At 51.5% G+C, this 25301-nt stretch overlaps 1 protein-coding gene across 1 annotated transcript; it reads left to right on the forward strand.

Moving 5' to 3' along the window:
* Nucleotides 1-317: 317 nt before the first annotated feature.
* Nkd2 (NKD inhibitor of WNT signaling pathway 2) lies at nt 318-25204 on the forward strand. The gene is made up of 10 exons (XM_021631442.2): nt 318-536; nt 635-670; nt 919-1022; nt 17115-17175; nt 18239-18366; nt 18945-19040; nt 19730-19877; nt 20463-20547; nt 20977-21104; nt 22384-25204. The coding sequence occupies exons 1-10, from the start codon at nt 512-514 to the stop codon at nt 22959-22961; spliced, it is 1389 nt and encodes a 462-aa protein (XP_021487117.1). The 5' UTR covers nt 318-511; the 3' UTR covers nt 22962-25204.
* Nucleotides 25205-25301: the final 97 nt, after the last annotated feature.

Genomic DNA, 25301 nt, shown 5'->3' on the forward strand with positions numbered 1-25301 from the left:
CCAAAACCGTCTCTAAGACCTACGTGACTCCAGGGTTCTCTCTTCCACAGAAGTACTCTAACACCCGCCTCTTGAATTTGGGATCTCAAGACCAAAGTTTGGTGAGGGGTGGAGGTTGGTCCCCCTCAAGAAATCCGAGACATCAGAAACCTGAAGTCTACTGCAGGCCCTGTCTGCCACCACAAGTGCTCTGTGCTAGTCATGCCGCCTGGGGTGCAGTGGAACCTAGTGTAAAGGAGACGCTCCGGTCCAGTGCGCTACGGTCCGCGGCCGCGGGGGGCGCTGCGAGAACCGCTGTTAAAGCCCCGTAGCGGGCGCGCGCGCTCAGAGGGAGACCGGCCACTGCCCGCGCCGCTGCCTCCGGTTGTAGGGCCAAGCCTCGCCGGACTGCCCCGCCCCGGATCCGGACTCCACGAGTAGCTCTTGGCGCGCGGTTCACGCGCCCCGGGCTCGAACCTGGGACGTGCACATGAGAGCTCGGCCGTAGTGTGGGTCCAGGCCCGGCGGCGACATGGGGAAATTTCAGTCTAAGCATGGTGAGCAGCGGGACGGCGGCGGGATGCGGGGAGGTGCGGGTGGGCGCCGCCACTCACTGTCCCTTCTCTCTTTCCCGTGTCCCCCGGCCGCGCCGCAGCCGCAGCCGCCTGCAAGAGGAGAGAGAGCCCCGAAGGTGAGTCCGGGCGCGGTCAGGGCACGAGGCGGCCCCGGGGCCGGATGCGCAGAGCTCCGAGCTTGGGGCGCCCCTTGCTTCTCGCCCTCGGGTGGGACACGCCTTGGGTCTCCGGTAGCTCGTGGCCCCGGGGCTCTGGGGACCGGGTAGGCGCCGGGGCTGGGCAGAAGCGCATCCCGCGAGGCTCACGATCTTCTTCCTTCTCCGTGGGTGCCGTGTTTCCCGCCGCGTCTGCGGGCGGGCCGCAGGGGACAGCTTCGTGGTGTCTGCATACGCGAGCGGCCGCAAAGGAACGGAAGAGACCGAACGGCGCTCAGGCGGCGGCGTGGAACATCGGGCACGGGACAAGCAGGTAGGCAGCGGGAAGTGGGCGGGGTCGCGCAGCCACCGGCCTCGCAGTGTCTGGAGATCTGCCGGAGCTGTGCCTCTCTACCACCGGGACGTGCAGAAGGCATTGCTCAGATGGCTGGCCAGGATAGCCGGCCCCTTCCCAGCATCTGGCATAGTATCCCAGGGGGGGCTGGGTGGAGGTACTGGAATCTCCAAGCGCTAAGTTTGGGTTGAACTGGTGGCTCCGCCCCTCAGGCAGGAGGGACTGGTGAAGCTGAGCTGGGGCCCAACTGGGGCCCAGATCACCGTATTCCAGGCTTGAGGGGTTGAGGGACCTCCCCCATCCGTTGGTGAAGACTATAGAGCCTATTGTTTGCATAGTGGAGTTATCAAAGGTAAGGGCTACCCTTGCCTTCCATCTTTTAGAGAGCTGACCACAGGCCTGCAGGGAGGAGAACCCAGGACAGTTGGGCAGTGGGAAAACTGTTACCCCAAACCACAAGTGTTACCCAGTGTTGTGGGAGTAGATTATCCAAGGACCATGTGTAGGAGGAGCGAACTGTCCAGGGCCAGGGCCCCTGGGGTGAGATGTGGTGGAGCTTATCTGCCAGCAAAAGGAAGCAGACATTGGGCTATTTGTGTTAGGGAGAGCAGAGTATGAGAGAACAACTAGACTGCGTTTTATTTGCTCACCTGCAACTGGCTCCCCTCTGCTGGCTCCTCACTACAAGGTCCTCACTGGCCCAGAGCTCTGGGAAGTCAGAAAATGGACTGGGGTCAGTGTCCTTTCTGGAAGAACCTTCTGGTTGATGAATAGAAACTTCTGGGTATTCATGAGTGCTTTGTGTGGCCCTGACCCAAGACCTGGGCCTACAAAGGCTCAAAATAATATGTACTAGTTTGGATGTGTGCTTCCTGGAATGATCAACTGTCGCCATAAAAGTAGACATGCTGAGGTGTTGTGGGTCCAGTGTAAAGATTGAGATAATTATGTGCTGTCTATTTCTGGGAGAGGAGACCAGGCCAGGCATCCAGGACTGCCCAGGTCCATCTTGCTAACACTTACATTCGCTAAGGAATTCTTGGTGGCCAGTGTTGCCTGTGGATAGCTTGGTTCTCAGATGCATGTTAGCCAGAGATAGAAAATTGGGGCTGGTCTCTGGGAACGTGTTCATGCCGTGGGGGAGCATTTAGGCTGGCCCTCCCCCTTAGCCGTCAGGCTTGGGGTCTTTCTTCCTAGCAGCAAGTCTGGGCTGGACCCTTGAAATCCCCACTTGAGAGCAGTGGTATTCAGAATGGGGCACAGTTTAGCTGACAAGGAAGTGTGTGTCACTGGAGTGCGAGGGCCAGAGCATCTTCTGTGGAGAGTGCAGGTGCTTCCTGTATCCTTGTGGAATTACTGAAGTGAAGCTGTGATCTTAGGACCAGGGATACCACACTTTGGCTCATTGTTTTGTTTTAGTTGTGTGGGCTCTGGCTTGCATTGTTTCTTTTAGCTTTGTCCTTCTTTTATGATAAAGCCTTTCTAAAACGGAAAGAGCAGTGTCTCAGTCGGACTGACTCAGCTTAAGCAGCTGTAAGTGACAACACTGTGTTTTCCATATCTAGCTGTGGCTCCTGGCCTGGCCATACCTTGAGCTGAGGCCCTAGCCCAGGCATCACCCTCACTAGGGTCAAGTATTGTTGAAGCCACATTGCTGCCCTTGGGCCTGGAAGCTAGAGCTCTGCTAGGCAGTTTTTGCCCAGGTCTGGGAGGGACCCTATCTTCATAACATTCCTTCTGTCTGGAAAGCTTAGTAACAGCCAGTGTTGGGTCTCTGTCCCTTCTCAAGGCCTTTGTTTCACAGTGCCCAGAGTTTTGTCCAACTCAGCACCCCAGGAGCTGTGCCCTGATCACGCTACTCGGCACGCCCTATCACCTGTGGCAGCTCCCTGGGAGACCTGCATCTCCCCTTTCTGGCGTCTCATCTGCTCTCCCATTCCCTAAAACCAGAAGGACGACGTTGCTACTGAGCTGTATGGACCACTTCCTGCCTCAGTGGCCATCACTGCTATGTCAGAAGCTCTGCTGTGTGTCAGCACCTGTGTGACTCCTGGCCTGCAGGGAAAGGAAGGGAGGGGCATGGGTCTGTCAGCAATAGCCAAGTGATGTTTTGGAGAGAGGCGTGTGACATCAGAACAACTGTGGTTTCAGGCCTTGAGAACGTACTGATGGGGCTGAAGTTCGGGCAGCATTTGGTGGTGGCTTTTCTCAGTGGCTGAGTCATCTGTGAGGCTCCATGCACGATAGTCTCATGTGTGTCGCTTCTTCCACTAGTCTGTCTTTAATTTCCCCAGCCCCCCCACCCCCCCAGAGGCTGGCAGGAAATTACTAAGAAGACAAGAGTCACTGTTTTGTTGTTGTTGTGAATTAAACACAGATTTCCACTGAGCCTGAGAAAGGAGCATTCTGCTCACTCTAGTGGTGTGGTTTTAGCTTGGACTCTGAGGAGTCTGCCTGTATGGAAGCTGTGGAGGCCACTGAGAACCACATCCATGGCTTTCTGAGCGCTCTGCAGCTGTGCATATTTGCAAGAGGAAAGGCCACGGCTGCTTAGCCTGTGGAGGGTGACGTGTGGCTGTCTTGGGCAAACTGGAACTTCACAGTGCCACTCACCAGCTCCACCCACATTTACACGGTCATTCTCTGTGGGCTGACACGTCGTACCTTTCAGAAGGACATAGATAACATTGGAAAGTATGGGAGTGACCAGTGTGAGAGCCTGTGGTGCCTTTGGGGGCTGAATCCACTGTGCAGACCTTGGCTTCTAGCTAAACCCATCAGCTCTCATTATCATGTCATTGACAGGTTCCTCAGAACCGGAAAGCTTGTCCATCCAGGCCTTGATCCCTTTTTCTCTGGAACCAGCTGTCAAGCCTGAGCCCCTTAACTCTGCTGCTCCTGCTGTGGCAGAGGTCATTTACCTGCCCTGGGCCAGGAGCCACCTCACCTGCACACTTGCTTGCTTCTGCTAGGGAAGGGAGATGTTAGCCTTTGCCACAGCCTGAATACCACCCTATCCCTGGTTGATACAGAAACACCGCACATGTAGCGTAAGACATCTGCAGGACAGGCATGGCGCTCCAGAGAGGTGCTTTGCAGCCCCCAAGAAGAAGCAGTATTTCCCTGGGACTGCCCACAGAACAGCTGGAAGAGAGGCCATGAAGGCATCGGGGTAGAAGAGGGGTATCAGTGGCCACCATCACAACATATCATTGTCCCTTGTTCTCCCTGTGCCCTCTGGGTTGGCTTTTGGCTTTTTCTAGTCTGAATCTAGAGAAGTAGGTGCAGACGTGCATAGGGGCTCAGGGGCTCACATGGATGCAGGAGCATCAAGGACAAGCCTCGGGAGCCAGCAACCTCAAGGAGCACTGAGGATCCCCAAGGCCAAGTAGTCAAATGGCATTGAATTCCTGCCCCTTCTGTGCTTCCAAATCTGCAGGTGTCTCACCCCTCCCCCACATAATCTGTGATGAGCTGAGTAGATTTTTCAACCAAGGGGATTTGAATTGGCAGAGGCCTCAGGAACCACCTGAGTTGTAGGAAATGCCTTTAGGAGAGGGGAAGCAAAACTGGCCAGAGGACGCAACCTGAGGGAGCTGGTGACAATGCTTTTAGGCACATGGCTGAAGATGTGGTCCCAAGATGTGGTCGGGTCTAAGTAGAGGAGAGCAGGGAAGCAAATGCCACCGGGCTATCACCATGTTGCAGAAGGGGTTGGAGTCATCTCAAGGAGCACCAGGTGCCCTACGGTCAGTGTGTAACCCAGTCTGGCACTTGTGGGAGGCCCTGGAACCACTTTGATATAATCTGCCACTGAGGGACAGAATCTGCTTTTGCTCCTTGGCTAACTCTCTGGTGTCTCACGACAGGAGCTCTGGGTCACTGACCATACAAGGCCACAGTTAGGGTTGTGGCCACAGAAGCTGGAAGCTGGAGAGACAGATTCCTGGCGTCTACAATCGGGAATAGCGTTGGCCGGCACAGCCTCTCTCTATGCAAAGGAAGAGTGTTCCCTGGGATTCAAGTTCTTTGAACGGTTCCCAGGAAGATCAACAAGTGCTCTCAACACTGGACACAGGGGATAGATAAGTACAGATTGCCTACCTCTGCATCTAAAGAGCACCATATAAAGTGCCTAGGTCAAGGCTCTGAGAATATGAGGCCTCTTGCCCCAGGATTTGGGCGCGTTTCATAGAAAGCTAGGACTAAGGCTTGTTCCTGGGTAGCTTGTCACATCTAGATTTCTAAGACAGCTTCAAGTCACAGCTGCTCATTCTAATGCTGAAGGAGCTAAAATTTTGGCTCTGTAGAAGTATTAATAAAACTGGGGAAGTGGCTTCCCCATGCCCTGGTGAGCAGGTTGGCCACTGTGGCAAATGGCGCCACCTCCCTATAACTCAGGTTCCTTCTTACAGTTTCACTTGTGGCTGAGCGATTTACATGTGAGAATTTTGTGCTTTGTGTGTGTGTTTCTATGTGTGTGCATGTGCACATGTATGCACAATTATGTGGAGGCCAGAGGTCAGCCTTGGCCATTGTTCCTCAGAAGCTACCCGCCTTGTGTTAAACAAGTCCAAGAGTCAGCCTGTGATTCCCACTCTTGACCAGAAGACCTGCTCAACCTGGAGCCCAGGTGAGGAGTGGGGGGTCTGAGGTGAATTTGGGGCAAGGCCAGCAGGAGGCCCAGCCAATGGCATGGCTAGGGACCATGGTTCCAACCATACACAAGGGGATGGCCTGGCCTCATGAGCACTCTGTTTTAGCACTGTGGTCCAGCTTCATGTGCAAGAACAGGCTGGCCAACTTCCCAGATGCTACAGCTTGTCCAGAGCAGGGCAATGTAGGCAACATATCCAGGCCCAATCCCTTCCCAGCGTTAGGGACAGGTCTACTTGCTCTGTATCCATTGTCACTTGCTCTGTAGTCTGGGGACAGGGGTTGGTGGTTTCTGTTTCTAGGTGTGCAAAAAGTAGAGGGCGGAGCTGTGTTTCCAATTCCAAGGCTCAGTAGTGAGATCAAAGGGTGCCACTGGTCATCTGCACAGAGGTTGTTGAAGTCTTGGCCAGAGCTAAACTGGAACCCCATGCCAGAGCCAACTAAAACATGACTTTTTTTTTTTTTTTTTTTTCTCTATGGTCAGGAGGCAGCAAACTGGCCTTAGCCACGATGCTCTTGTGCTCTTGCTTGGCTATCTGGCCAGGTCTTGTGGCCTGCTCCATATGTCTCTGGAATTCAGCTTAGCTTGTTTCCTGTGGCCTTGAGGCTACATATTTCTCACAGTCATATCAGAAGGGAGGAGGGGACAGATGTGAGGGTCTAGAACAGGATGCACGAGCTTGGCAGAGGTGGATCCCTGTGCTTCATCTTGGCCAGGCCCTGCCAACAAACAGTAGGACCACCCACATGTGGTTGGGAAGCACAGTGGTCAGCCTTATGCTTAGAAAAGCTGAGCCCTGTGGACAAAGACCAGATCTTCCTACAGGTAAGAAGAACCCCCAGAATGTTGCCTGTGTCAGGAAGTTATGAGGACAGGCTTGCATCACCCCAGGAGACTATGGAGACACTGATCCACAGCAGCTCATGAAGGCTGCTGTCCCTGGCTGGCTCGTGGAGAGGTCCCACAGAGCTGTGTGGCTCCGTGGAGCCCAAGAAAGAGTTGTTTGTAGGGAAACTTTAGATGTCTGTTCATGGAACTGTTGTGGGTGGTCTTGTGGGCTGCTCTTAACGTGGATGCCACTAAGTGATACATGATGCCACCCAGCTCATCTACGTGAAATCTCTGCTCTGAGACCCTGACATACAGGAAAGAGGCTCGGTACAATTGTGCCTGGGAGGTTCTGGTGGGTGTGTTACTGCTGCGTCTGTCTCCCTTTTACAGCCTGATGGACTAGTCTTCCTTCTTACAAGAGGAAGGGTCCTGAACCCCAGAGACCCCTATCCCTCCCACCCAAACACCTCTGAGAAATCAGTTCTGTGTCTTGTGAGTTTTAAGTCAACTTTACCCACTGGCAGAAGGATCCCTGGAAGGGGTCAGAGTGCAAGTATGTGGAGCAGGTCCCCAGAATCTCTCCTGGGTTATGTGAGAAACTGAAATTCCCCTGGAGTGAAAGGATGGGACATACCCTACTGCTACACAGAAGTGTTCCGTCCCACTGGGGCACTGTTTATGTGCTTCATTTGTCAAAAAGTTGGTATACATGCTGACAAGCAGAGCGGGATGCAGTCCAGTGACCATAGCTTCAGAAAGAGCATGGGGCTCTAGGATGGATACAGAGTCACTGGAACACGTGGCTCAGGTTAGGCTTCTCACACTTGAGGTGGCATATGGAAAGGTCATCCATACAGCTCCACCCCCTTCCCAGCTCTTTGCTTGATTGGCTTTCTGTGGTTATCCTTGGGCTGTCAAAACACCAGTGCTCTCTGCTCACTGTGAGCACCCAGCATGGGTCACAGCAAGTGGACTCCTTATGGGCCACCCAGTGGTGATGGAGGGTCATTTTCAGACTCTGTTCTGTTATTAACTGAGCTTGGTGCCAGATAACATTGAAGCCTGGCTGGCAACATGGACTGGCCACTTTTAAGGAGCACAAGTTTGTCTCAGGCTTTGAGAGGTGAGGGTGATTATCCCATGTGCTGGCTACCTCACCAGGCACAGCTGTGGCCTGTTGGATGCTCAGAACCATCCCGGGCAGAAGCACAGCAGTGGCCTGGGCAAGACTGGCTCGCTGGAGCTGCTACTCACAGATAAGCCTGTTAGTGATCAAAAGCCCTCACTGGCCCCCATCCTGCCTCACGGCAAACTGCACCCACTGCTGGGGCCGCGTGTGCTGTAATCAGCTTTCACGTTGACGGGAGATTTGGCAGCATCTGGCTGGCAGCCCTTCATGCCAACACCAGACAAATTGGGTCTGTTCTATCCTGTTTGCCACGCACAACTGGAATGTACTGATGGCAATGAAGCCCGGCAGCCAGAAGGGAGGACTTATTTTACCTTTGTTCTTCAGAATCTTCTCAGTGAGCCATAGCTAGTTTTGAGCCCTGAAATCAGGGAAGCTAAAAAGCATGTAATATTTTAATACAGAAATTCAGATGGAGATTATTTTAACATACCATTAGGCATCCTGGTGGGTCGCTATCCAGGGCTCTGTGAAGGATGGTCTGTGTGTTTGAAAGCATAGCCCTTCCTGCTTTTTGTCCCCAGAATTGTAGGTTCTGCTAGTCCTTGTCTGGGGTGGGGGTGGAGTGGAGGGTAGCAGGGCCTTCTTAGCTTCTCTTAGCTTGTGAAACGGGGGTCCAGCGTGGATCTCTCCACTGAAGGGAAATGAATTATTTTTATCTCCTTGAAGTGAAAGCCTAACTTTGTTCTGGCTCTGGGGAAGAACTTGCTCAGAAACCTCATGAAGCTGGCAACTTCATACCTCTTTCTTCCTGCCCCAGCCCTCACTGGTGACAGCCCTCACTGCAGAAACCTCCTGTGTTCTCCCAGAGAAATTTAGAGTACAGGTGGCCTGGCCAGGCCCTTCCACTCCCGTCTGCTCACCCTCACAGGTTTTGTTAGCTCTCCCATCCTGTTTGTGCCCTTGGTGGGAATCCTGGATGCCCACCTAATACTGCTGGCCTCATCCTGCTCAGTGTCCCCTGAACACTTGGTCCTCCTTTCCCATAGCTGACTGGGCACCTTTGGAGTTTGTTCTCTAAAGTTCTATCCAGTAGCCAGCTCTGGTGGAGTTGGTTGTGACAACAGTATCTGATGACCTTAGTGGGCAAAGTGTCATGAATGCTCTGTGGGAAGACTGTAGGCCGGGCATTACAATGCAGCAGGAGCCAGCCTTGTGTCAGCTCATCAGTGGGGAGAGGAAGCTGTCCGGAAGGTTCTTTGGACTTGGTCTCAGGGTTTCTTTTGTTTGTGATGTATAGAGTATAGGGCAGAACGGAAGAACAGGAGCCTCTGCTTGTGTGCTGGAGTTCTTCAGGCAACAGTGAGGGGATCTGTGGGTACCACATCTCTGCCCACGGACCAGAGCCTTGCTGGGTGAAGTAACCAGCGCTCTCATCTCTTCCCAGCCACCTCCAGTCCTGGCAGTCAGCTTATCGTTGGCCCACTAACCAGGCCCTTGGACCTCAGTCTTATCCTAGGAGCCCCTGCTATGTCCAGGCTTTCTTCTGTGTCTGGATGACCCTGGGTTCTAGCTCTCCCTGCAGCTGTGCAGCCTTCCACTGCCTGGAGCTGGTACCATTTCTGAAAACAATATTGTTTGTTAAACTTGCAATGTGAGTTTGTCACTGGGACCGCACTAAATTTCCTTAGGGAGGGTTTGGAGGATCTAGGTTTGGCCTTTTTCCGTTTAAGGCCTTTGTGCAGCTGCTGCCAGATAGGGTAGCTATGAGGCCCCCTTTGATCTCCACAGCCCAGCCAGGCAGCAGAGCCAGTGAGGGTATGTTTCCACAGAGCTCTACAGAGAGCACTTAACAAAAACGAACACCATTTATTGCTTTTTCTGAGTTGTGAGCTCCCCAGGGGCCTGGCGCCGGTTTTTAGCCTGCTTATCTCCGGTAAGAACAGCACATCACACAGTACATTCTGAAGTAAAACAGAAACAGTAACTTAGGGTTCAGCCGTGCTCTCTTCCAGCTTTGGAACTAATCTGCCTTTGAAATGAGAAACATAAAGCTTTAATAGGAATGAAAGAAGCAAAGATGTCCAGTAGGTTTCCTGAGTCAGAGCTGAGATGGAGGAAATTGTGTGGGGTCTGTGTTAAAAATCAAGAGTCCACTTTCATCCAAGAGAAGGAGCTGAGTCTGGGAGATGATCTGAGTTTGGGTTCCATTTTGTTATTTTGCAACCTCTGTGGCCTGTGAACTGTGAGTTGTCATCATCAGGGAAGGCTGGTCAGCCTTGGTCATCATTCTCTGTGAAAGACAATTGGGGTGTCAGGCAGGACTGGTAAAAGAAAATCAAGGTGTAGACAAGTTGCAGTGACCGTGGAACACCAAGAACTAAGAGTGAAAACAAGACAAGTAGTCACCATGGCTTATGGTTATTTGATTCTCTGGGCAAGCGGACTTGTGGGTTCGTGTGTGTGTGTGTGTGTGTGTGTGTGTGTGTGTGTACATTCATTTGTATGTGCAGTGAGTACAGACATGTTTATGTACAGACGTCACACTCATGCATATGAAGACTTAATGTGTGCGTGTGCTGAAAGTACTTTGTTTCAAGTACTTCTGTGGACGTCTTTGTTGGAGATGGATTCTTGGGAGGATGTGGAGAGTCCCCTTTCTTGGCTGAGGTATGGCGCTAGCAGCATTCTGTTTCCCACTTGTGTAGGTTAATGTGGATGACACAAGTCACCTGAATCCTTCTCTCTGAATGAGGGATAGGGTCTCGGCTGCCAGACTTTAAAGGGAGGCTGCTGACCCCTTACTGCAATTGACCTTTCCGGCAGTGTCTCACATTGCAAAAGTTTCTCCAGCAAGTGGCCATGCATTCATCAGTGACTCATTCATCCTCTTCCTCCTATCTAGTACTCTCTGTGAACTGGGCCTCCTTGGGACTGTGGATGCTCAGTTCCCCACAGTCCATGGGGCTGATCAATTCCTATAGCAAATGTGGGCCCTTTGGGGGACTACTTGGGGGATCAGTGTATTTTTGGGTGAGTGGGAGTTGGGAATGGAGTCCATGTTTTATCTTCTATTATTAATCAAGTGATGGAAACAATGGGAAAGCTGGTAGGAACAGGAGGAAGATGATGATGGAAATATTTGTATTTTCTGGCCTGGGCAAAGTACTGGTGTGAAAGATGAGTGTGTGTTTTAGGAAACCCTGTTACTCTCCCAGTTACTCACCTTTTATGAATTTCATTTTTTGGTTATTATAAAATCTCTGGTGAAAATGATCCTAGCCCCTTCCTCCCAATTAAAAAAAAAGAAAAAAGAGGGCATAGAGATCTTAGAAGAAAGCAAGAAGCTAACATGCCGTTGCTGTATTCCCTTTCCGTGCTGGCTTGGCGTTCACTATCCTTAAACATCTTGTTTTAGATTCAGGCACTCAGGACTTCATGGCCCTCAGCCCCTGCAGGGGACCTGCCCGGCACCACAGGAACTGCTGGGCCCCTACTGCACATGTGTCAGAATTATTAAGCCCATAAAACTAGATTGTCACATCTGAAACTGTTTAGCTGCTGAAACTGAGACGTGACTTCAAAGCTGGCCAAGCGTTTCCAGACAGACTAGCGGGCCAGCACCTGGAAATGGAATTCCAGCCCCTGGCGGCAGGCAGAGTGGCCTCCTCACCTTTTCCTAAGAAAACATTGTTCCTTGGAGCCTGGTGCTTGATGCCATGCCTGGAAAACTGTGTGAGGAGCAAGGCCCTGCATCTGAGTGCTTTCAAAGCCATAATCTCCTGCCCCCCAAGTCCATTGCTTCTCTGCTCCAAAGGTATCTACAGCCTGCTTTCCCCAGTGTCTCCTCTTAGGCTGCTGTTTCTTGCTTCTTGCTGGTCCTTACTGCACCTGGTACCGTCCCCAGCAGAAGAGGCTGTGACCTTGCTATCTCTACCCTGTAGCCCCTTTCTTCATTTCTCTCTTGACCCTACTGGCTTCAGTACTGTGATGGTCCTGGCATCAGCCACTTCTGGGCATCACATTCTCTTTGTCCCAAGGGTGATGCCTTTAACTTGACATGTGTGAGGGATGCCCACAATAATTCCACATCCACAGCCTGCAAGCAGGAGCCTTGGTGTTTTCCTGGCTCCCTTGGCTCTTCCGCATGGTCCTTAGGTAGTTGCAACCCACACTTGAGGGCACTACTGGCTGCTTCTTATATGCCCTCCACCTACTCCCTGACCCACCCCAAAACATGGCGTAAATCTCACACAGATCCTGCAGCTCTGTCTTCCCACCAGAATGCTATTCTTAACATGGGCTCAAAGCCCCAGCACCAGTGTTAGAGTGATTAGGACTGACACTGCCAAGCTGTCCAAAAGGTGCTCCCGGTGGCCTGTGGCACGTGTTTATGGAGAGCTTTGCATCTGGGAAGGGGCTGCAGGGGTCTTCCAGCAAATAGGAGCTTGATGCGGTGATTCTTCTGATGGTCAGGAGCTAATATTGGAGTGTACGTATATCCAAAGACGGCCCTGGTACTTGGTAACCATGTCTGAGACCACACACCCTTCCCAGGGCCTGGTGGTGCCAGCTGTTGGGCACAGTTCTGGACAGTGGCCTCCATCTATTTTCTCTGGCCTCACCTCCTTCTGTCTCTCCTCCCCTGGGGTACCCACTAAAGGCCGAATCCCCACCTCTTTCCCCATCCCTGCCTGTTTCTGTCTCTGTATTTCTTTATGTGACCATATCTGAATCTGTGTGCATCCCTCCCCACAACCTCATCCCATCTCTGAGACATTGGCAAGATCTGGCCCTTCATCCCAGTCTACACTTGAAGATGTACAACCTTGACCTTAAAACTGATAAGTGAAGCCAGAGCTTCCACAAGCCTAGAAGCTGTGAGCCAAGGGGAGATGTTGCCTTGTTTGAAGGTCACATGAACACTCCATCACAGAGAATAGGAATTTGTGAGAGCTGTCACTGCCTGTCCTTCCACCAGAAGCCTGACCTGCTGCGCTATCTTACAGCAGAAGCCCTTGGACCTGGCTTCAGGAAGGGGAAAAAAAAAATCTAGACACCTAGATTATTTTCTGGACAGGAATAAAGGCCTTTTCCCTGGGTCCCAGGTGGAGACAGTGTTCTTGTGTTTCTGAGTCTGGTGACACCTCAGGCAGTGGTTGTCCTGAGGCCCGTCTGCCCTGTGCTGCTTCTTTCTAACAGCAGCCTATGTTGGCTGGGCATTTGGAAGATGCGGAGGTATGGTCTCCCAGGGCCTGCAGGTTCTAGTAGGTGATAGGATTCAATAACATGAACCTCTTTCTAAGGTGGGTGTGGGGACCAACACCTCTGATTCTGCTGTGTGCTTACAGTAGGACAAGTTGCCCTCTGAGTTAGGAAAGTAGGGCTCCAGGTTTGCTGGGAAACTTCCTCACTCACTGCTGCCACGCAGTGGCAGTTATGGGGAATGTTTGAGAACTGTGACCTGGATTGGCCTGAGGCCTGTCACTTCCCGAACACCTTGTGGAGGAATGAAACAGGGCAGGAGTGTGGAGAATTGTGGACCCCTCACTTTGGGTGTGAATAAATGGGTGTCTGTAGGGTGTGGACTGTCCATGTATGCAGCAGCAGGGCAAAGAGCTCCTCAGGCCAGCACAAGTTAGTCCCAGACATACCATAGATACTTGCCATCTTATATATGAGTCATGTTTTCACTGTGGCATGGGTCCCACAGTCATGACACTGGGGGCTAGGAGAGTACCTGTCAGAGCCTGGAAAATGAGATGGTGATATTGCAAACCTTGGGGTAGGGTGAGTACTGGAGGGAGGTGCCTATGGGTTAGGCACTTAGGAGGTGTGCAGAACGCTAAGCTGGAGCCTCATCAAGCAGCAGGGGTTCCTGTTGACCTGGACAGGACTTCCAGGGTGACTTGGACAGGTCCAGACATCAGTGTCTAGCAATTGAGAATGTAAAGAGGAGGTAAAGCTTGACCAGAGAGGAGTGAGTTCAGAGGCCAGAGCAAGGAGGATCTAGTAGAGGGTTTGGTTCTAGTTCTTTAAGAGCATGCAGGGTGAATGGGGAGGTGGGCCTCAGGAAAATCTGCTGGGGCCTGAGGACACCAGACTCCATCACAGCAGGGGTTGTAATGTCTGCCTTTGACAGCCTTCCAGTGAGCCTAAGTCACAGGGACTTCCCTGCACTGGGGAGGGGCTGCTTGTGTGGTCAGTGGCCCTGTGCAGGTTTTATATGATGTAATTAAAGCTTTTGGCTCTTCTACTTAACTAAAGCAGTGCAGATTAAAGGGCATTCCAAAGTAAGCAGGACAGATTTGACTTAAATCACCAGGCAGAGGCCAGAATTTCCCCACAAACACTCATTTTCTCCTTTGATCCAGGGCCTCTCCAGCCACCTGGGCTAGTGCTCAGAATCCTGATGTTCTGGGTTTTAGTGTGTGCCGACAGTGTGCTGCAGTGGCCCTGCCCACAGATGCTGTGGCCTTGGTCAGTTATAGCAGCCCTGGTCTATTACTGTAGCCTTGGGAATGTCCTGGGAGACCAATCTAGAGTTTGTGCAGGATCTTCTTTATTTTGTTTTTCTTCCTTTCTTGCCATGCTGGGCATTGGTATCTAGAGAAGTGCATCCCAAGCATGCTAAAAGCCCAATCCCCAGCTCTTTTTCTAAACTGAATGTCCTTACTTCCCCACCCAACTGCACATTTAAAGTCCATAAGCCATGCAAGGCTCCAACACCTGCTACTCAAGATTGTTTTTAAAATAAGAAATGGAAGGTGTCCACGAACGGTGGCCATTCCAACCTCATATACAGGATAAAGTATGGAGGTGGAATAGGCACATGCCAGAGGCTGGCAGCTCTAGGTTCTAGCCTTTCAGCTGCATCTCCCTCTTGGGGTGCTGCACCCACCAATTTCTTAGTAAGACGAGACATACCTGTTCATGAAGGATTCAAGCTCTCCGACCAAAAGCCTGATGGGGAAGAGATAAATCCTGGGAGTCCCATGGAGGAAGGGACTATGAGAATATTAGGGAGGACCCTGCTCTCACCTGCACCACTTTTCAGGCCCAGTAGGGCCCCTGAAGGTCACTCAAGAGATGTCCGCCTTGATATTTGCTCCACTTGTCCTTGTTCCTGTCTCTTGACAGTGACTCAAATCTTTGACCCTCTTCCTGGCATCAGCCAGCTTTGGTTTCCCTGCATAACTGTGTTTTGTCAGCAGCAACATGGAACCACTGGACTTGTAATCAGACATAGGACCTGTCAACCACAGCACCCTAGGTTCCTCCAAGATGAAGCTGAACCCTTGGGGTCCATGTTTTTGGATTCTAGTTTCTACACTTCATAGGAGCTAGAACTGAAGCTTTACAACTTACTCTGATTTCGAAGGAAGAAAAGTCCCAAATCAGCTTTTTAGAGGTTACTAAATTTCATCATATGTTCTACTGGGATAAGCTGGTCCCTGTTCCTCCAGGTTGAGCCCTCCAGTCTCAGAAGGACATGGAACTATGCATTGTAGACATAAAAGAGTTCCACAGAGCCAGGCCAGACCCCTTGTACTTCATTAAAATCAGTTTCTTTGAGACTTAAGTCTGTGGGTTATTTGATCAGTGAGTGAATAAGAAGTCCTACTTTTTCCTCCTCTTCCTTTTTGAAAAGGGGTCTCATTTTGTAGTCCTTACTGTCCTGGAACTTGCTAAGTAGGCCAGGTCAGCTGCAAACTCACAGAGATCCTTGACTCTCTGTCTCCCAAATGCTAGGATTAAAGGCACATGTTACCATACACAGCCAGAAAAGAGACTTTTTTTTTTTTTTAAATAATTACAAGGTTTTCTCATTGAGATGGTCTCCAGTGTAATCCTTTAAATGACAAGCTATAATATGCATCAAGGTCCAGACAGTGGAGGATTCTGGGGGTACTTATAATTTGTAGATATGAGCAGGGGTCTCCTGGCCTACTTCCTGGCCCTAGTCATTCAGCCTTGACCATTTGGTCTCCTGCAGTGAGGGCTCCTCAAATGCTGTGTTTCCCACAATTGGTACACAGCCAGAACAGCCTAGAGAGGAGCCTCTTGCTGCACTTTGGGGTAGTCTTAAGGAACCCCCAAGCCTGTCCTGGCTTCTTCTTTCAGGAGACTAATACTTGGTTTGTCCTCACCAATCCTCACATAGCTAATACTTCCCAGAATACTGCTGTACTCCTGTCTCCGTCCCATACGACTGAACATTTCTGATATCTTCTTCACACACTCTGCAGAACAGTCATCCTGTCCATTCAGGCTTGGGGCTTTCACAGTTATTGTCTTGTTTGCTACTAGAGACAGGATGCTTTTCACATTCTATCCCAAAGGCATCAGGTTTTTTAAATATGTTCTGTCACTGTGTCCTTTCTGTTCCGAAGGGCATAAACATGAGGTTGTGCTAGGCATTCCTGCCAGGCATCCCATGTTCTCCACAGTGAGGAATGGGGTAGTGGGTATTTCTGGTTCCTGTGGTCACTGACAGGGTGAGACTGTGCCAAACTGTCCCCAAGATAGTCAGTTTTCTGGATGAGATAAAAAAAAATTGAGGGGCCTTGTCTTTCTCCTGCCTCCAGTTACAAACCAAAAGCATCCTTTGGCCCTTGCTGGCCCCAAGGACATTGCCAGCTGGCCAGATGGATGGGTCTTAGCTCAGCTTCCCATCTACTTGAGGGCTCTCAAATCTTCGAAGACACGCAGAGTCAAACAGGAGTGCCAGAAACTGGCGGGAAATGCTTCTGGCAGCCCTGACTACTGAACTGGCAGCTGCCTGTTCTCCTGCCACGAAGAGCCCTTTGATTGCAGATGGCTTCCATGGCACATTTTATATTTCCTTTCTCGTAGCTTTTGCTTCTATGGATTATTTACAAGAACCATGTGAGCTTTTGTTCTGCACAGTTTCTTGGCTTAAACATCGCCTAGATGTGTTTGAAGTCCTTCCCATTTTTCCATAACTGGTCTTGAGATCAGCTGTGGGCTGAGGGTGTTTCTTGGCAGCCATCCCTGCTCCTCAGCTCAGCCCCGGGGGAGGCAGTGGCCCCTTTGCAGCTCTACTGAATGCCACCCTGAGTTCATCCCAGGGCTACCATGGGGGAAGCTCTGGTGGAAAACTCTGCAAGCTAGGCCAGGACCAGAGTGTCAAGGCTTCTTATACTTGTGGGTTGGCAGTGTTGGAGCTAAGCTTCAGGGAGATCCCACTTTGAAAGTGGGTTCCACCTGCAGACAATGAGGCCCAGTCCTGGAAATGACTCCAGCACACGGCATTTGTACATTCCACTGTGAGAAGCTGGGAGGGGCTGGTATATGTGGAACTGTAGATTGAGAGGCCTCTTGAGATCTGATGCTGGTGTTTATTCAGGTCTCAGCATCAAAGAGCTCCAACCTGTTGTCATTCTCTGCCCTGCTGAACCTCATGGCCATATGCTGCCCCATTCTTTTGCAGGAGCTGTCAAATGGTGACCCCAAGGATGGGCCTTTCTGGGAGGACAAGGGCTCCCTGGAAGGTGAGTCTAGCTCCAGCAAATGCTCCCAGACTTCACCTTGACCCTGGGGCTCATACCACAGAACCCTTATACAAGAGTCAGGATCAGTTGGTTCCTAGTCTCAAGAGCAGTTAGTTCCTGAGTCAGCAGCACCCTTAGTCACCTGTGAATCTTACCAAGCAGACAGCTTGGATCTGTCAGTGGAAGAAGCAAACTGTTGAGCCACTGTCCCCATACACTTGCTCATTTTGTGTCTGTAGTTCTGGGACTGAGCAGAGAGGTTGGGCTGTGTGGACTGGTACTCTTGAATTCTGACTTAACCTCATGGCTACTTACTGCACCAGTTGTCTTAAACATGCCACCTGTGACTTGAACTCCACTTGAGTCACTGACATATGCTTGCATCTTTGCTGGAGTCAGCCCCACCCAGAGATGTGATCAGTTCTTACACGCACAGTAAGTGCACTGTAAATCCACCTTCAGACATCTGCTGAAGCCCAGAGCGGCTCCCAGCACTGCCTTCTGGAAGTCAGGCACTGGGCATCCTCTCAGCTCATACCTGAATAGACACACCTGACCAACATCTGTGGGTCCTTTAGGGCACAGATTGAGACCCAGAATATATGAGCCCCCAAAACAGGGTTTCTTATCCATCCACATTGGGAGTCAGGGGAGACAAGACTGCTTGGTCAACAGATAGCCCACATGTGGCCTAGTCAGTGGGTTTTGGAGCGAAGGCATTGAAAATGACCATGAAAACAAGGAGAAAAGCTTGGGGATACTGGGATTCACTCTCCTGGAGGACTTGGGAGTGGAGGCCACTCTCTTCTGATCTTGAAAGGCCTCCTCCCACCCCATCTGTGCAATGTCAGCCTAGCGGGGGCAGATTGCTCACTGGGAGCCACTGTGGGCTCATGGAGCAAGGGTTTACCCAGGTGAGGCCTCTCTCTGCTCTCTACTTCCCTAGTCTACAGGAGCAGGCTCCTTGCTCAGGGCCAGGCAGAACAGAAGAGAGCAGCGATAGTCAACCATTTCCCCTCTGTCCTCATGCTACCCATGCATCACTTCCTCTTGTCCCCCTCAGTTGTGCTGCCCCCTGAGAAGTCTGAGGGCCACGAGGGCCAAGGACAGCCCTTCAGCATAGATGATGGGGAGAAAGCAGCAGGCCGGGAGGGCCCGCTAAGACTCAGCAAGAAGCACTTGAACATTGACGTAAGTCCTCTCCCCTGAACATCTGCATGAGCGGGTCCCTAGGGTCCAAGATGAATAGTGGGGGTCCCTAAATGGGGGCCATGGCCATTCCAACCCTATGCTTTCCTTAGCTTCTCTGAGGCCTTAAAGCAGGACTAAAATGTGCTGCTTTACTGTTTTGCATGATATTGCCATGGACTTGGCAAGGCCGGGCAGTTTACATATGTAAAAAATGGGATTGCTTATGTAATGGGTATCCAGGACTACTGGTCAGGGAACAACAGCGGGGTCTCCCGCCCCACAGACAGGGGAGCAGCAGGAACATGTGGTTCTAATTCTCTTTATTCAAAGTGATCCTGGGTATTTGCACGAGCAGAGACAGTCGCCGCAGGGGAGAAACTGAGTCATGAGGCATGGAGTCAGCTCCTCATTAGGAGATGGGTGGGGCTGGGCAGAGACAGGGTTTGAGGGTTGCAGGCCAACTGCCTTCGAGCTTCCTTCACCTGTGTAGAAGCTGGGACGAACTGCAGCTGGGGGACTCCCAGTCGCCAGTCCCAGCTGGCTCTTCCTTGTCTCCTACCCCTGCATATGGCCTACAGACCCTCCAATGTGATGTCTCCGTGGAAGAAGACAACCGCCAAGAGTGGACATTCACACTGTATGACTTTGACAACAGTGGGAAAGTCACCAGAGAGGTAATGTGCCCACATGCGGCAGACCACCATAGGATGGAGGCTCAGGTTAGGGGCGTGGCTGCTTAAGATCTGGAACCAGTTTGGTTTGGTAAACAGATGGACAGATAATGTCTGAATCCTCAGATGGAGAGACAAAATGAGCCCTAACTGGAGAAAGAGACTAGAAATTTCCTGAGAAGCGGGGCCCACTTTCACATCCTCAGCCAGCTGGTATCAGTATCCCCTTACTCTGTAAGTCTGCACACATCTCTTCACCAAGTCCAGTATGGTCTTCCTCTATAGCTGTGATGTCCCTAAGCCAAGCCTGGGCCAATGGTCTTTTATGGGACAGCCTGGGTACTTGGAGTGCCCCTGCTCCATTGAACTGTGTCTAGGAGAGCAGAGGAAGCCTGTGCATTGCCCTTGTGACATTGATGCTGAAATAAGTGTATCCAGGTAAAAAAAAAAAAAACAACTTACCTGCTTGCTTATCAATGTTCTGGAATATAAAAGTCAGAGATGTGGCTTTGAAAGGACAGATGGCAGGGCTACCGTTAAGCCACGTATGACATTCTTGGGCTAATATTAGATATGAGTCAGTCTCTGGTGGGGAATAAGTGGACTCAAGGTACCATGTAGTTACTCAAGGAGGTAAACACATGCTTGATAAAGGGAGGAATGTCCCTTGAAGTCTGTCATGTTGGTCCCAGGACATGTCCAGCCTGATGCACACCATCTATGAGGTTGTCGACGCCTCTGTCAATCACTCCTCGAGCAGCAGCAAGACTCTCCGAGTGAAGCTAAGTGTCAGTCCTGAACCCTCCAGCAAGAGGAAGGAATGTCCTCCCACTGGCCAAGGTGAGGGGTCTCTGCCACGACCCTTCCTGTTCAAATGGCGCTGTCTCCATGATCACCACCCCTAATACAGGCCTGCGGGGGCAGGCCACTTCCACAGACACCTAACTTACACTTCACACCTGCCCTTCCCTAAAGCACTTATCTCTGCACCATCGGTCCCTGCATATCAGCATGGTTCATGTTTCCCAACCACTTTCAGTCAAAAACTTCTTGTTTCCATATGTCCCAAGCAGAACCTGGTACCTTGCAGGGGACAAAACTGTTTTCTTAGTGAGTGGATGGATGAGTCAAGGAAAATAATTCATTAACAAAGGGCATAGTGATAGGTCTCCAATCTTAAGCACTAGGGAAGCAACAGGGTTAAAAGTCAACAATCAGCATTGGTTATAGGATAACTCTGTCTCAAGACAATACAACAATAACAGCAAAGAATGAGTGGGTATATGGATTCATAGGACAAATGGGCAGAAGAATGCTTGAGTGAAAGCGTGCATGTGCAGGTGAGCAGGGGATGAGTGAATGACCAAATCGCAAAGGAGTGAACAAATGAGTGAGGCATGAGAGAGCACAGCACCTTTCTTTCAGACCGGGAGCCAGCTCGTGGCAGAACAGAGAGTGAGCTCACAGAGGACTCCCGGGTGGCTGACAGAAGGCTGTCTGCCTACAGCAGGTGAGGTGTGGGGCCGGGTGGTTGCTTCCTGCAGGCCTCTCTGATGTCAGGCAGGGTGCTGAAACAGGAAGGCCCTGTGTGTTGTGAAGGGCACCTGGGTGGGGCTAAGCATCATGTCTATCCAAGGAAGGGAGCAGGGGCCATGTGGCCCGTTAAGTGGCCAGGAGCACCATTCAAGCCTGGGAGACCTGTGGTGGGGCCCTGGGTCCCGGTGGGCTGCCGTAATGAGCTGTGGACCTTAGTTCTCTGAACGACATACAACATTGCTCTTCTGCCTCCCTCCTGCTTTCTCCGGACAGTGGGCACTAGTCAAAGTCCCTACTTAAGCCTCCTAGACCACCTCCCCGCTCTGTAGGCATTCGTGCCATATGAGGGTTGAAGCTCCGGCCTTGAGAAAATGGTCAGGCCTATCCTCTCTGCTCCACACAGGAAGCCCAATGCTGATCCCCAGCCCTGCTCTGTGCGAGTGCCCTACTGTGTGGATGAGAACACAGAGCGCAGAAACCACTACCTAGACCTTGCTGGCATCGAGAACTATACATCTAAGTTTGGTCCTGGTAGGTACTGGAGGACTCCCACCATTGGTCTCTCGGCCGTGTATAGCAGCCTCCCTGAAGCTGCAAGTAGGCAGGAGGCTCTGGAATTATCCAAACACAGTGTTGGATCCCTGGTGTCCCCACCCCGTTTGGGCACCTCGTCATCCTCTGCCTAGATGTGGACTCACAGCTTCCCCTCCTGTCACTGGCAGGGGCCTGGAAAGCAAGGTGGTTAAACATCCAGGTATGTGTATGAGACATAACTCTGGCTTAGAGAAGATAGAAAACTACTAGATTTAGCTTCCGGAGCCTTCCAGCTGGGGGAGCTGGTGTGTTAGGCCAGAATCGCCAGCTTGTGTAGAAGTGGACGGCCAGTATTGTAGGCACCTGCAGTCCTGCTTTACTGAATGCGCCTCTTGTTTTGTGCCTCTAGTAGCCTTTAGAGGTTCATGAACTGCAGCCTGCCTGGCACTCTGAAAGCTGGAGGCGAGAGCCCCCACCCCATTTCCACTGAGCATCCCTGGGGGTCCACACAGGCAAGCTGAACACTGTGACAGTGTCTGATAAGCTCCTCCAGTCTGTTCCAGACAACCTGGGCTAGAGGTCCCTGGCTGAAGTTGACCCTCACCTGGCAAGGGCTGGCCCCATGTGCTTTGTACTAGAGCTTCAACCCTCTGATGATAGGGGTGTCTGAAGAGGTAGATGTGGCTCCAGGGGTTTAGTGGGGAGTTTGACCTCAACTGGCCCCATGTACTAAGGTCACTGCACAGGGCTGACTTTAAGGGTTTAACTACTTCCTGAAGCTGAAACCAGATTATTGCAGAAGTCTGCTTGATCTGGCTCTATCAAGTCTCTCTCTGTATGTGTGAGAAAGAGAGATGGAGAGGGGGTGTATATTAATGAATTAATTACACTCCTTCACTGGAGTACCCCCTAATATAACACAACTTTCTGTCACCCCTCCTTATGTCCCAGACAGGGTTCTGACTATGCCAGTGGAGATTCTCCCTAACAAGACCCACAACAGGGAACAAGGGGCCAGCTGAGCCAAGCAGCAAGTTGTCAGGGTAGCCAAACCCCTTTCAGGAGTGACATTCAGGGTCTCTAATAAGGGGATGATTCCCAGACAGTATATAAAATGTGCCTGGGACTGAACTGTCACTTCTCCCTGCTCAGCTTGGGGCATGTGACCATCTGAGCTGTGAGCCAGCCAGAAGGCCACCTCTATTGCAAACCCATAGTGCAGATACGGCATGTGTCCCAAGCCTTACTCTGGGCCACCATTGTGTCTTGTCCCTAGGGTCACCACCTGAACAGGCCAGGCAAGAACATCATGGCAGGGCCACACACATTCCAAGCAGGTCCCGATCACAGGAGTCGGATGCTCACGCTATATACCACCGCAGGTCCCAGGTCCTGGCTGACCATGTCGTACCAACTAATGAGCCTGCTGCCCGGGCTCTGGTTGTGCAGCCCCGGCTCAAGGGGCAGGAGAAGCAGTTCCTCAGGTCTCCCAAAGGTTCAGGAAAACCTCTCGGGGCACCAGGCAACAGCAAGCCAGGGAAAGCACTCAGCTATGGCCTGCAGGCTGTGCCACTGTCCCAGAGTGCTCAGGATGGCCACCACCTTCCGCAGCCCCCGCCACAGCCCCCACCACAGCCCTATGGTCACAAGCGGTACCGACAGAAGGGCCGAGAAGGCCACTCACCACTCAAGGGGCATGGCCAGCCTACCATGGTGGAGCATGAAGTGGTACGGGACATGCCTCCCATGCTGGGGCCCGAGGGCTACGTGGTGCCTGTGATCCAGAGGCACGAGCACCACCATCACCACGAGCACCACCACCATCACCACCACCACCACTTTCACCCATCCTAGCATCCAAACAAGCACTTTGCTCCCATGCCCTCGGGGACACAGCAGGTGCTGGCATGAGCCCAGTAGAGTACAGCATCTCCTGGCCCAACACCAGTTACAGATGGCAAGTTGGCACCAGGGAGATTGTACCAGGCTGGATATTCATGGACAAAGCCACCTTTCTCCATTCCATTTGGATACTAGTACATTTAATGGCAGCTGACAGTTCTCAGTAACACGTGCTTCTGTGTGATCCAGAAAGCCCATACGCGAGGGCAAAAAAACCCATCTGCTCTTACTTTTGCTGCACAGCGTCGTCCTGGGATGTTTGAGAGACTGTGCCTAGACATGGTTTGTATCCTCGTGGTTCTTTGACCTTTGGGTGCCTTGAGTTCCTGGCACAAGGCCAGGAGTGAATGGAGAAGGCAAAGCTTTCTGTGAGGTTTATTCACTGTAAAGTCAGTGGGCTGGGCCTAGAAAGTAGTTGTTCTCCAGCATGCCATGTCCTTAGTTTCCCCCTATTTCAAGCAGAGTGGAGGGGCCATGAGTGAGCAGAGGGACAGAGTGATGTTCAGTCAGTGGGTAGCAGGAAGGCTTCCAGCATCCTAAGTGGATGAGGATGAGACCCAGACAGATTTCGATGGGTTGGATCAGGTATCACGCCAGGGGCCCGTCCAGGCTGTGCTCATTTTGCAGCAGAGCCAAGTGACACTTAAGTGTCCCTCTATAAGGGCTACAAGGGTGTGGGAACCTCAACAAGACATGCTCTTCACGGTTCCACCAAGAGGAACTTTTTAACCTCTTGTGAGCGTGTGCAGATGGCATTTTTTTTGTCTTCTCAGCGTTAAAAACAAACAAACAAACTGCATTCTATAATGTGCCGTACCCTGAATTAAAACACTTTTCTGAGAGCTTCGGTGAGTCTACCTACACCTTGTAGCCACAGGTGATGGTGACAGGTACATATTATGGAGGGTGAGGGCTGTGGATTCCTCTTGGCTTATGCTGGTTGAGGCACACAACTCCATTGTAAATCAGAACTCTAAACCCAAGACCACTCCATGTTCACAGGACCACTAGGCCCACAGGGGCTACATGGGCCAGGGCTTATTCAGACTTTAGAGAAGCAACACAACTTTATGCCTGCTCTAAGGAATTCCTGAAGCTATGGATGTGATGTCTCCTCTGACCTGACCTTACATACACAGGGAGACCTAGGCTTATCAGCTTTCTGACAGCTATTGCTGGTCCCTTTACAGTTAGAAATGGCCCCGAACACCAAAATGACTAGAGCGTGGCCTTTTCCTTACAGGACTAAAGTTCTCCCCTCTCCCCATCATGGATGTAGGGAAGGTACATGGATGGCAAAGCTCAATCACCCACACAGCAGAGGGAGTAGACAGGAGTAAGCTTGGCCACCCAGCTTTTCTCTCAGTGTGCAGCATTCCTATGCTAGGCTTGTGTTACAAGGGCCTGCCAGGCCTTGAGAGACATTGTGCAGGATATCCCTAATGACACCTTGGGCCATGGTTCAGCCGAGCACCTAGTGGGGGGGAGTCTGCCAGATCTGAGCATTGGCTTCCTGTTGTAAAAATTCAGGGCAGGTGGAAGTCCTAACAAGCTCATGGCAGGGCTGAGCTCCTGCAACTATGAGAATGTTAAGCAGAGGAGTCTGCACCACTCCCTCCTAGGGACCAAGCCTCAGCAGGGTCCTTAGCGCCAGCGCCAAATGTGTGAGGCTCAGAGGGATGGAAAGCATGAATGAAAGAAAAAACAAAAGCCCCAAATCATTGAAGTTGGATGTGGCAGCGAATACTTGTGCAAGGCTACGTCAAGAGCTACAATTTAAGACCAGCTGGAACAATCTAGTGAGACTACCTCCTCCACCCCACCCCCCCAAATTGCCTGCATTCTCCAACAGTCAGCCACTCTAGACACGGCCACTAGTGCGCACACACACGAGAACAGTGGGTCTGCTGAGGTGCAGTATCTTGGCCTGGGTTGACTCAGGGACTCCAGGACCACCTAGAAGTCAAATTGCAATGTGGAGATGGAGGTAAGAAGGCCAGAGGCTCTGACGCTTAGTCTACTCTGCTGGATCCCAGGAAGCAGTCTCTGTGGCAGTTAGTAGTAGCTGGCAACAGAAGAGGCTGGCCACTGTGAGGGAAACAGCCTTGTCTGTGTACACAGAGGTTGTGGCTACTGTGTGTTCCTGGAACTGAACCTGATCTTTGTACATTCCCAAATAAAAACCATCAAGGGAACGAAGGTGTCACCAAGATGCCCCTTTCTCAGCAGGTACCCCCATCACTTTCAGGACGATCCTTTTGACTCTGGATGCCCTCTCAAGGGTGATTTGGG

Source organism: Meriones unguiculatus, chromosome 3 (genome assembly GCF_030254825.1).
Source record: "Meriones unguiculatus strain TT.TT164.6M chromosome 3, Bangor_MerUng_6.1, whole genome shotgun sequence".
Lineage (NCBI taxonomy): Eukaryota > Metazoa > Chordata > Mammalia > Rodentia > Muridae > Meriones > Meriones unguiculatus.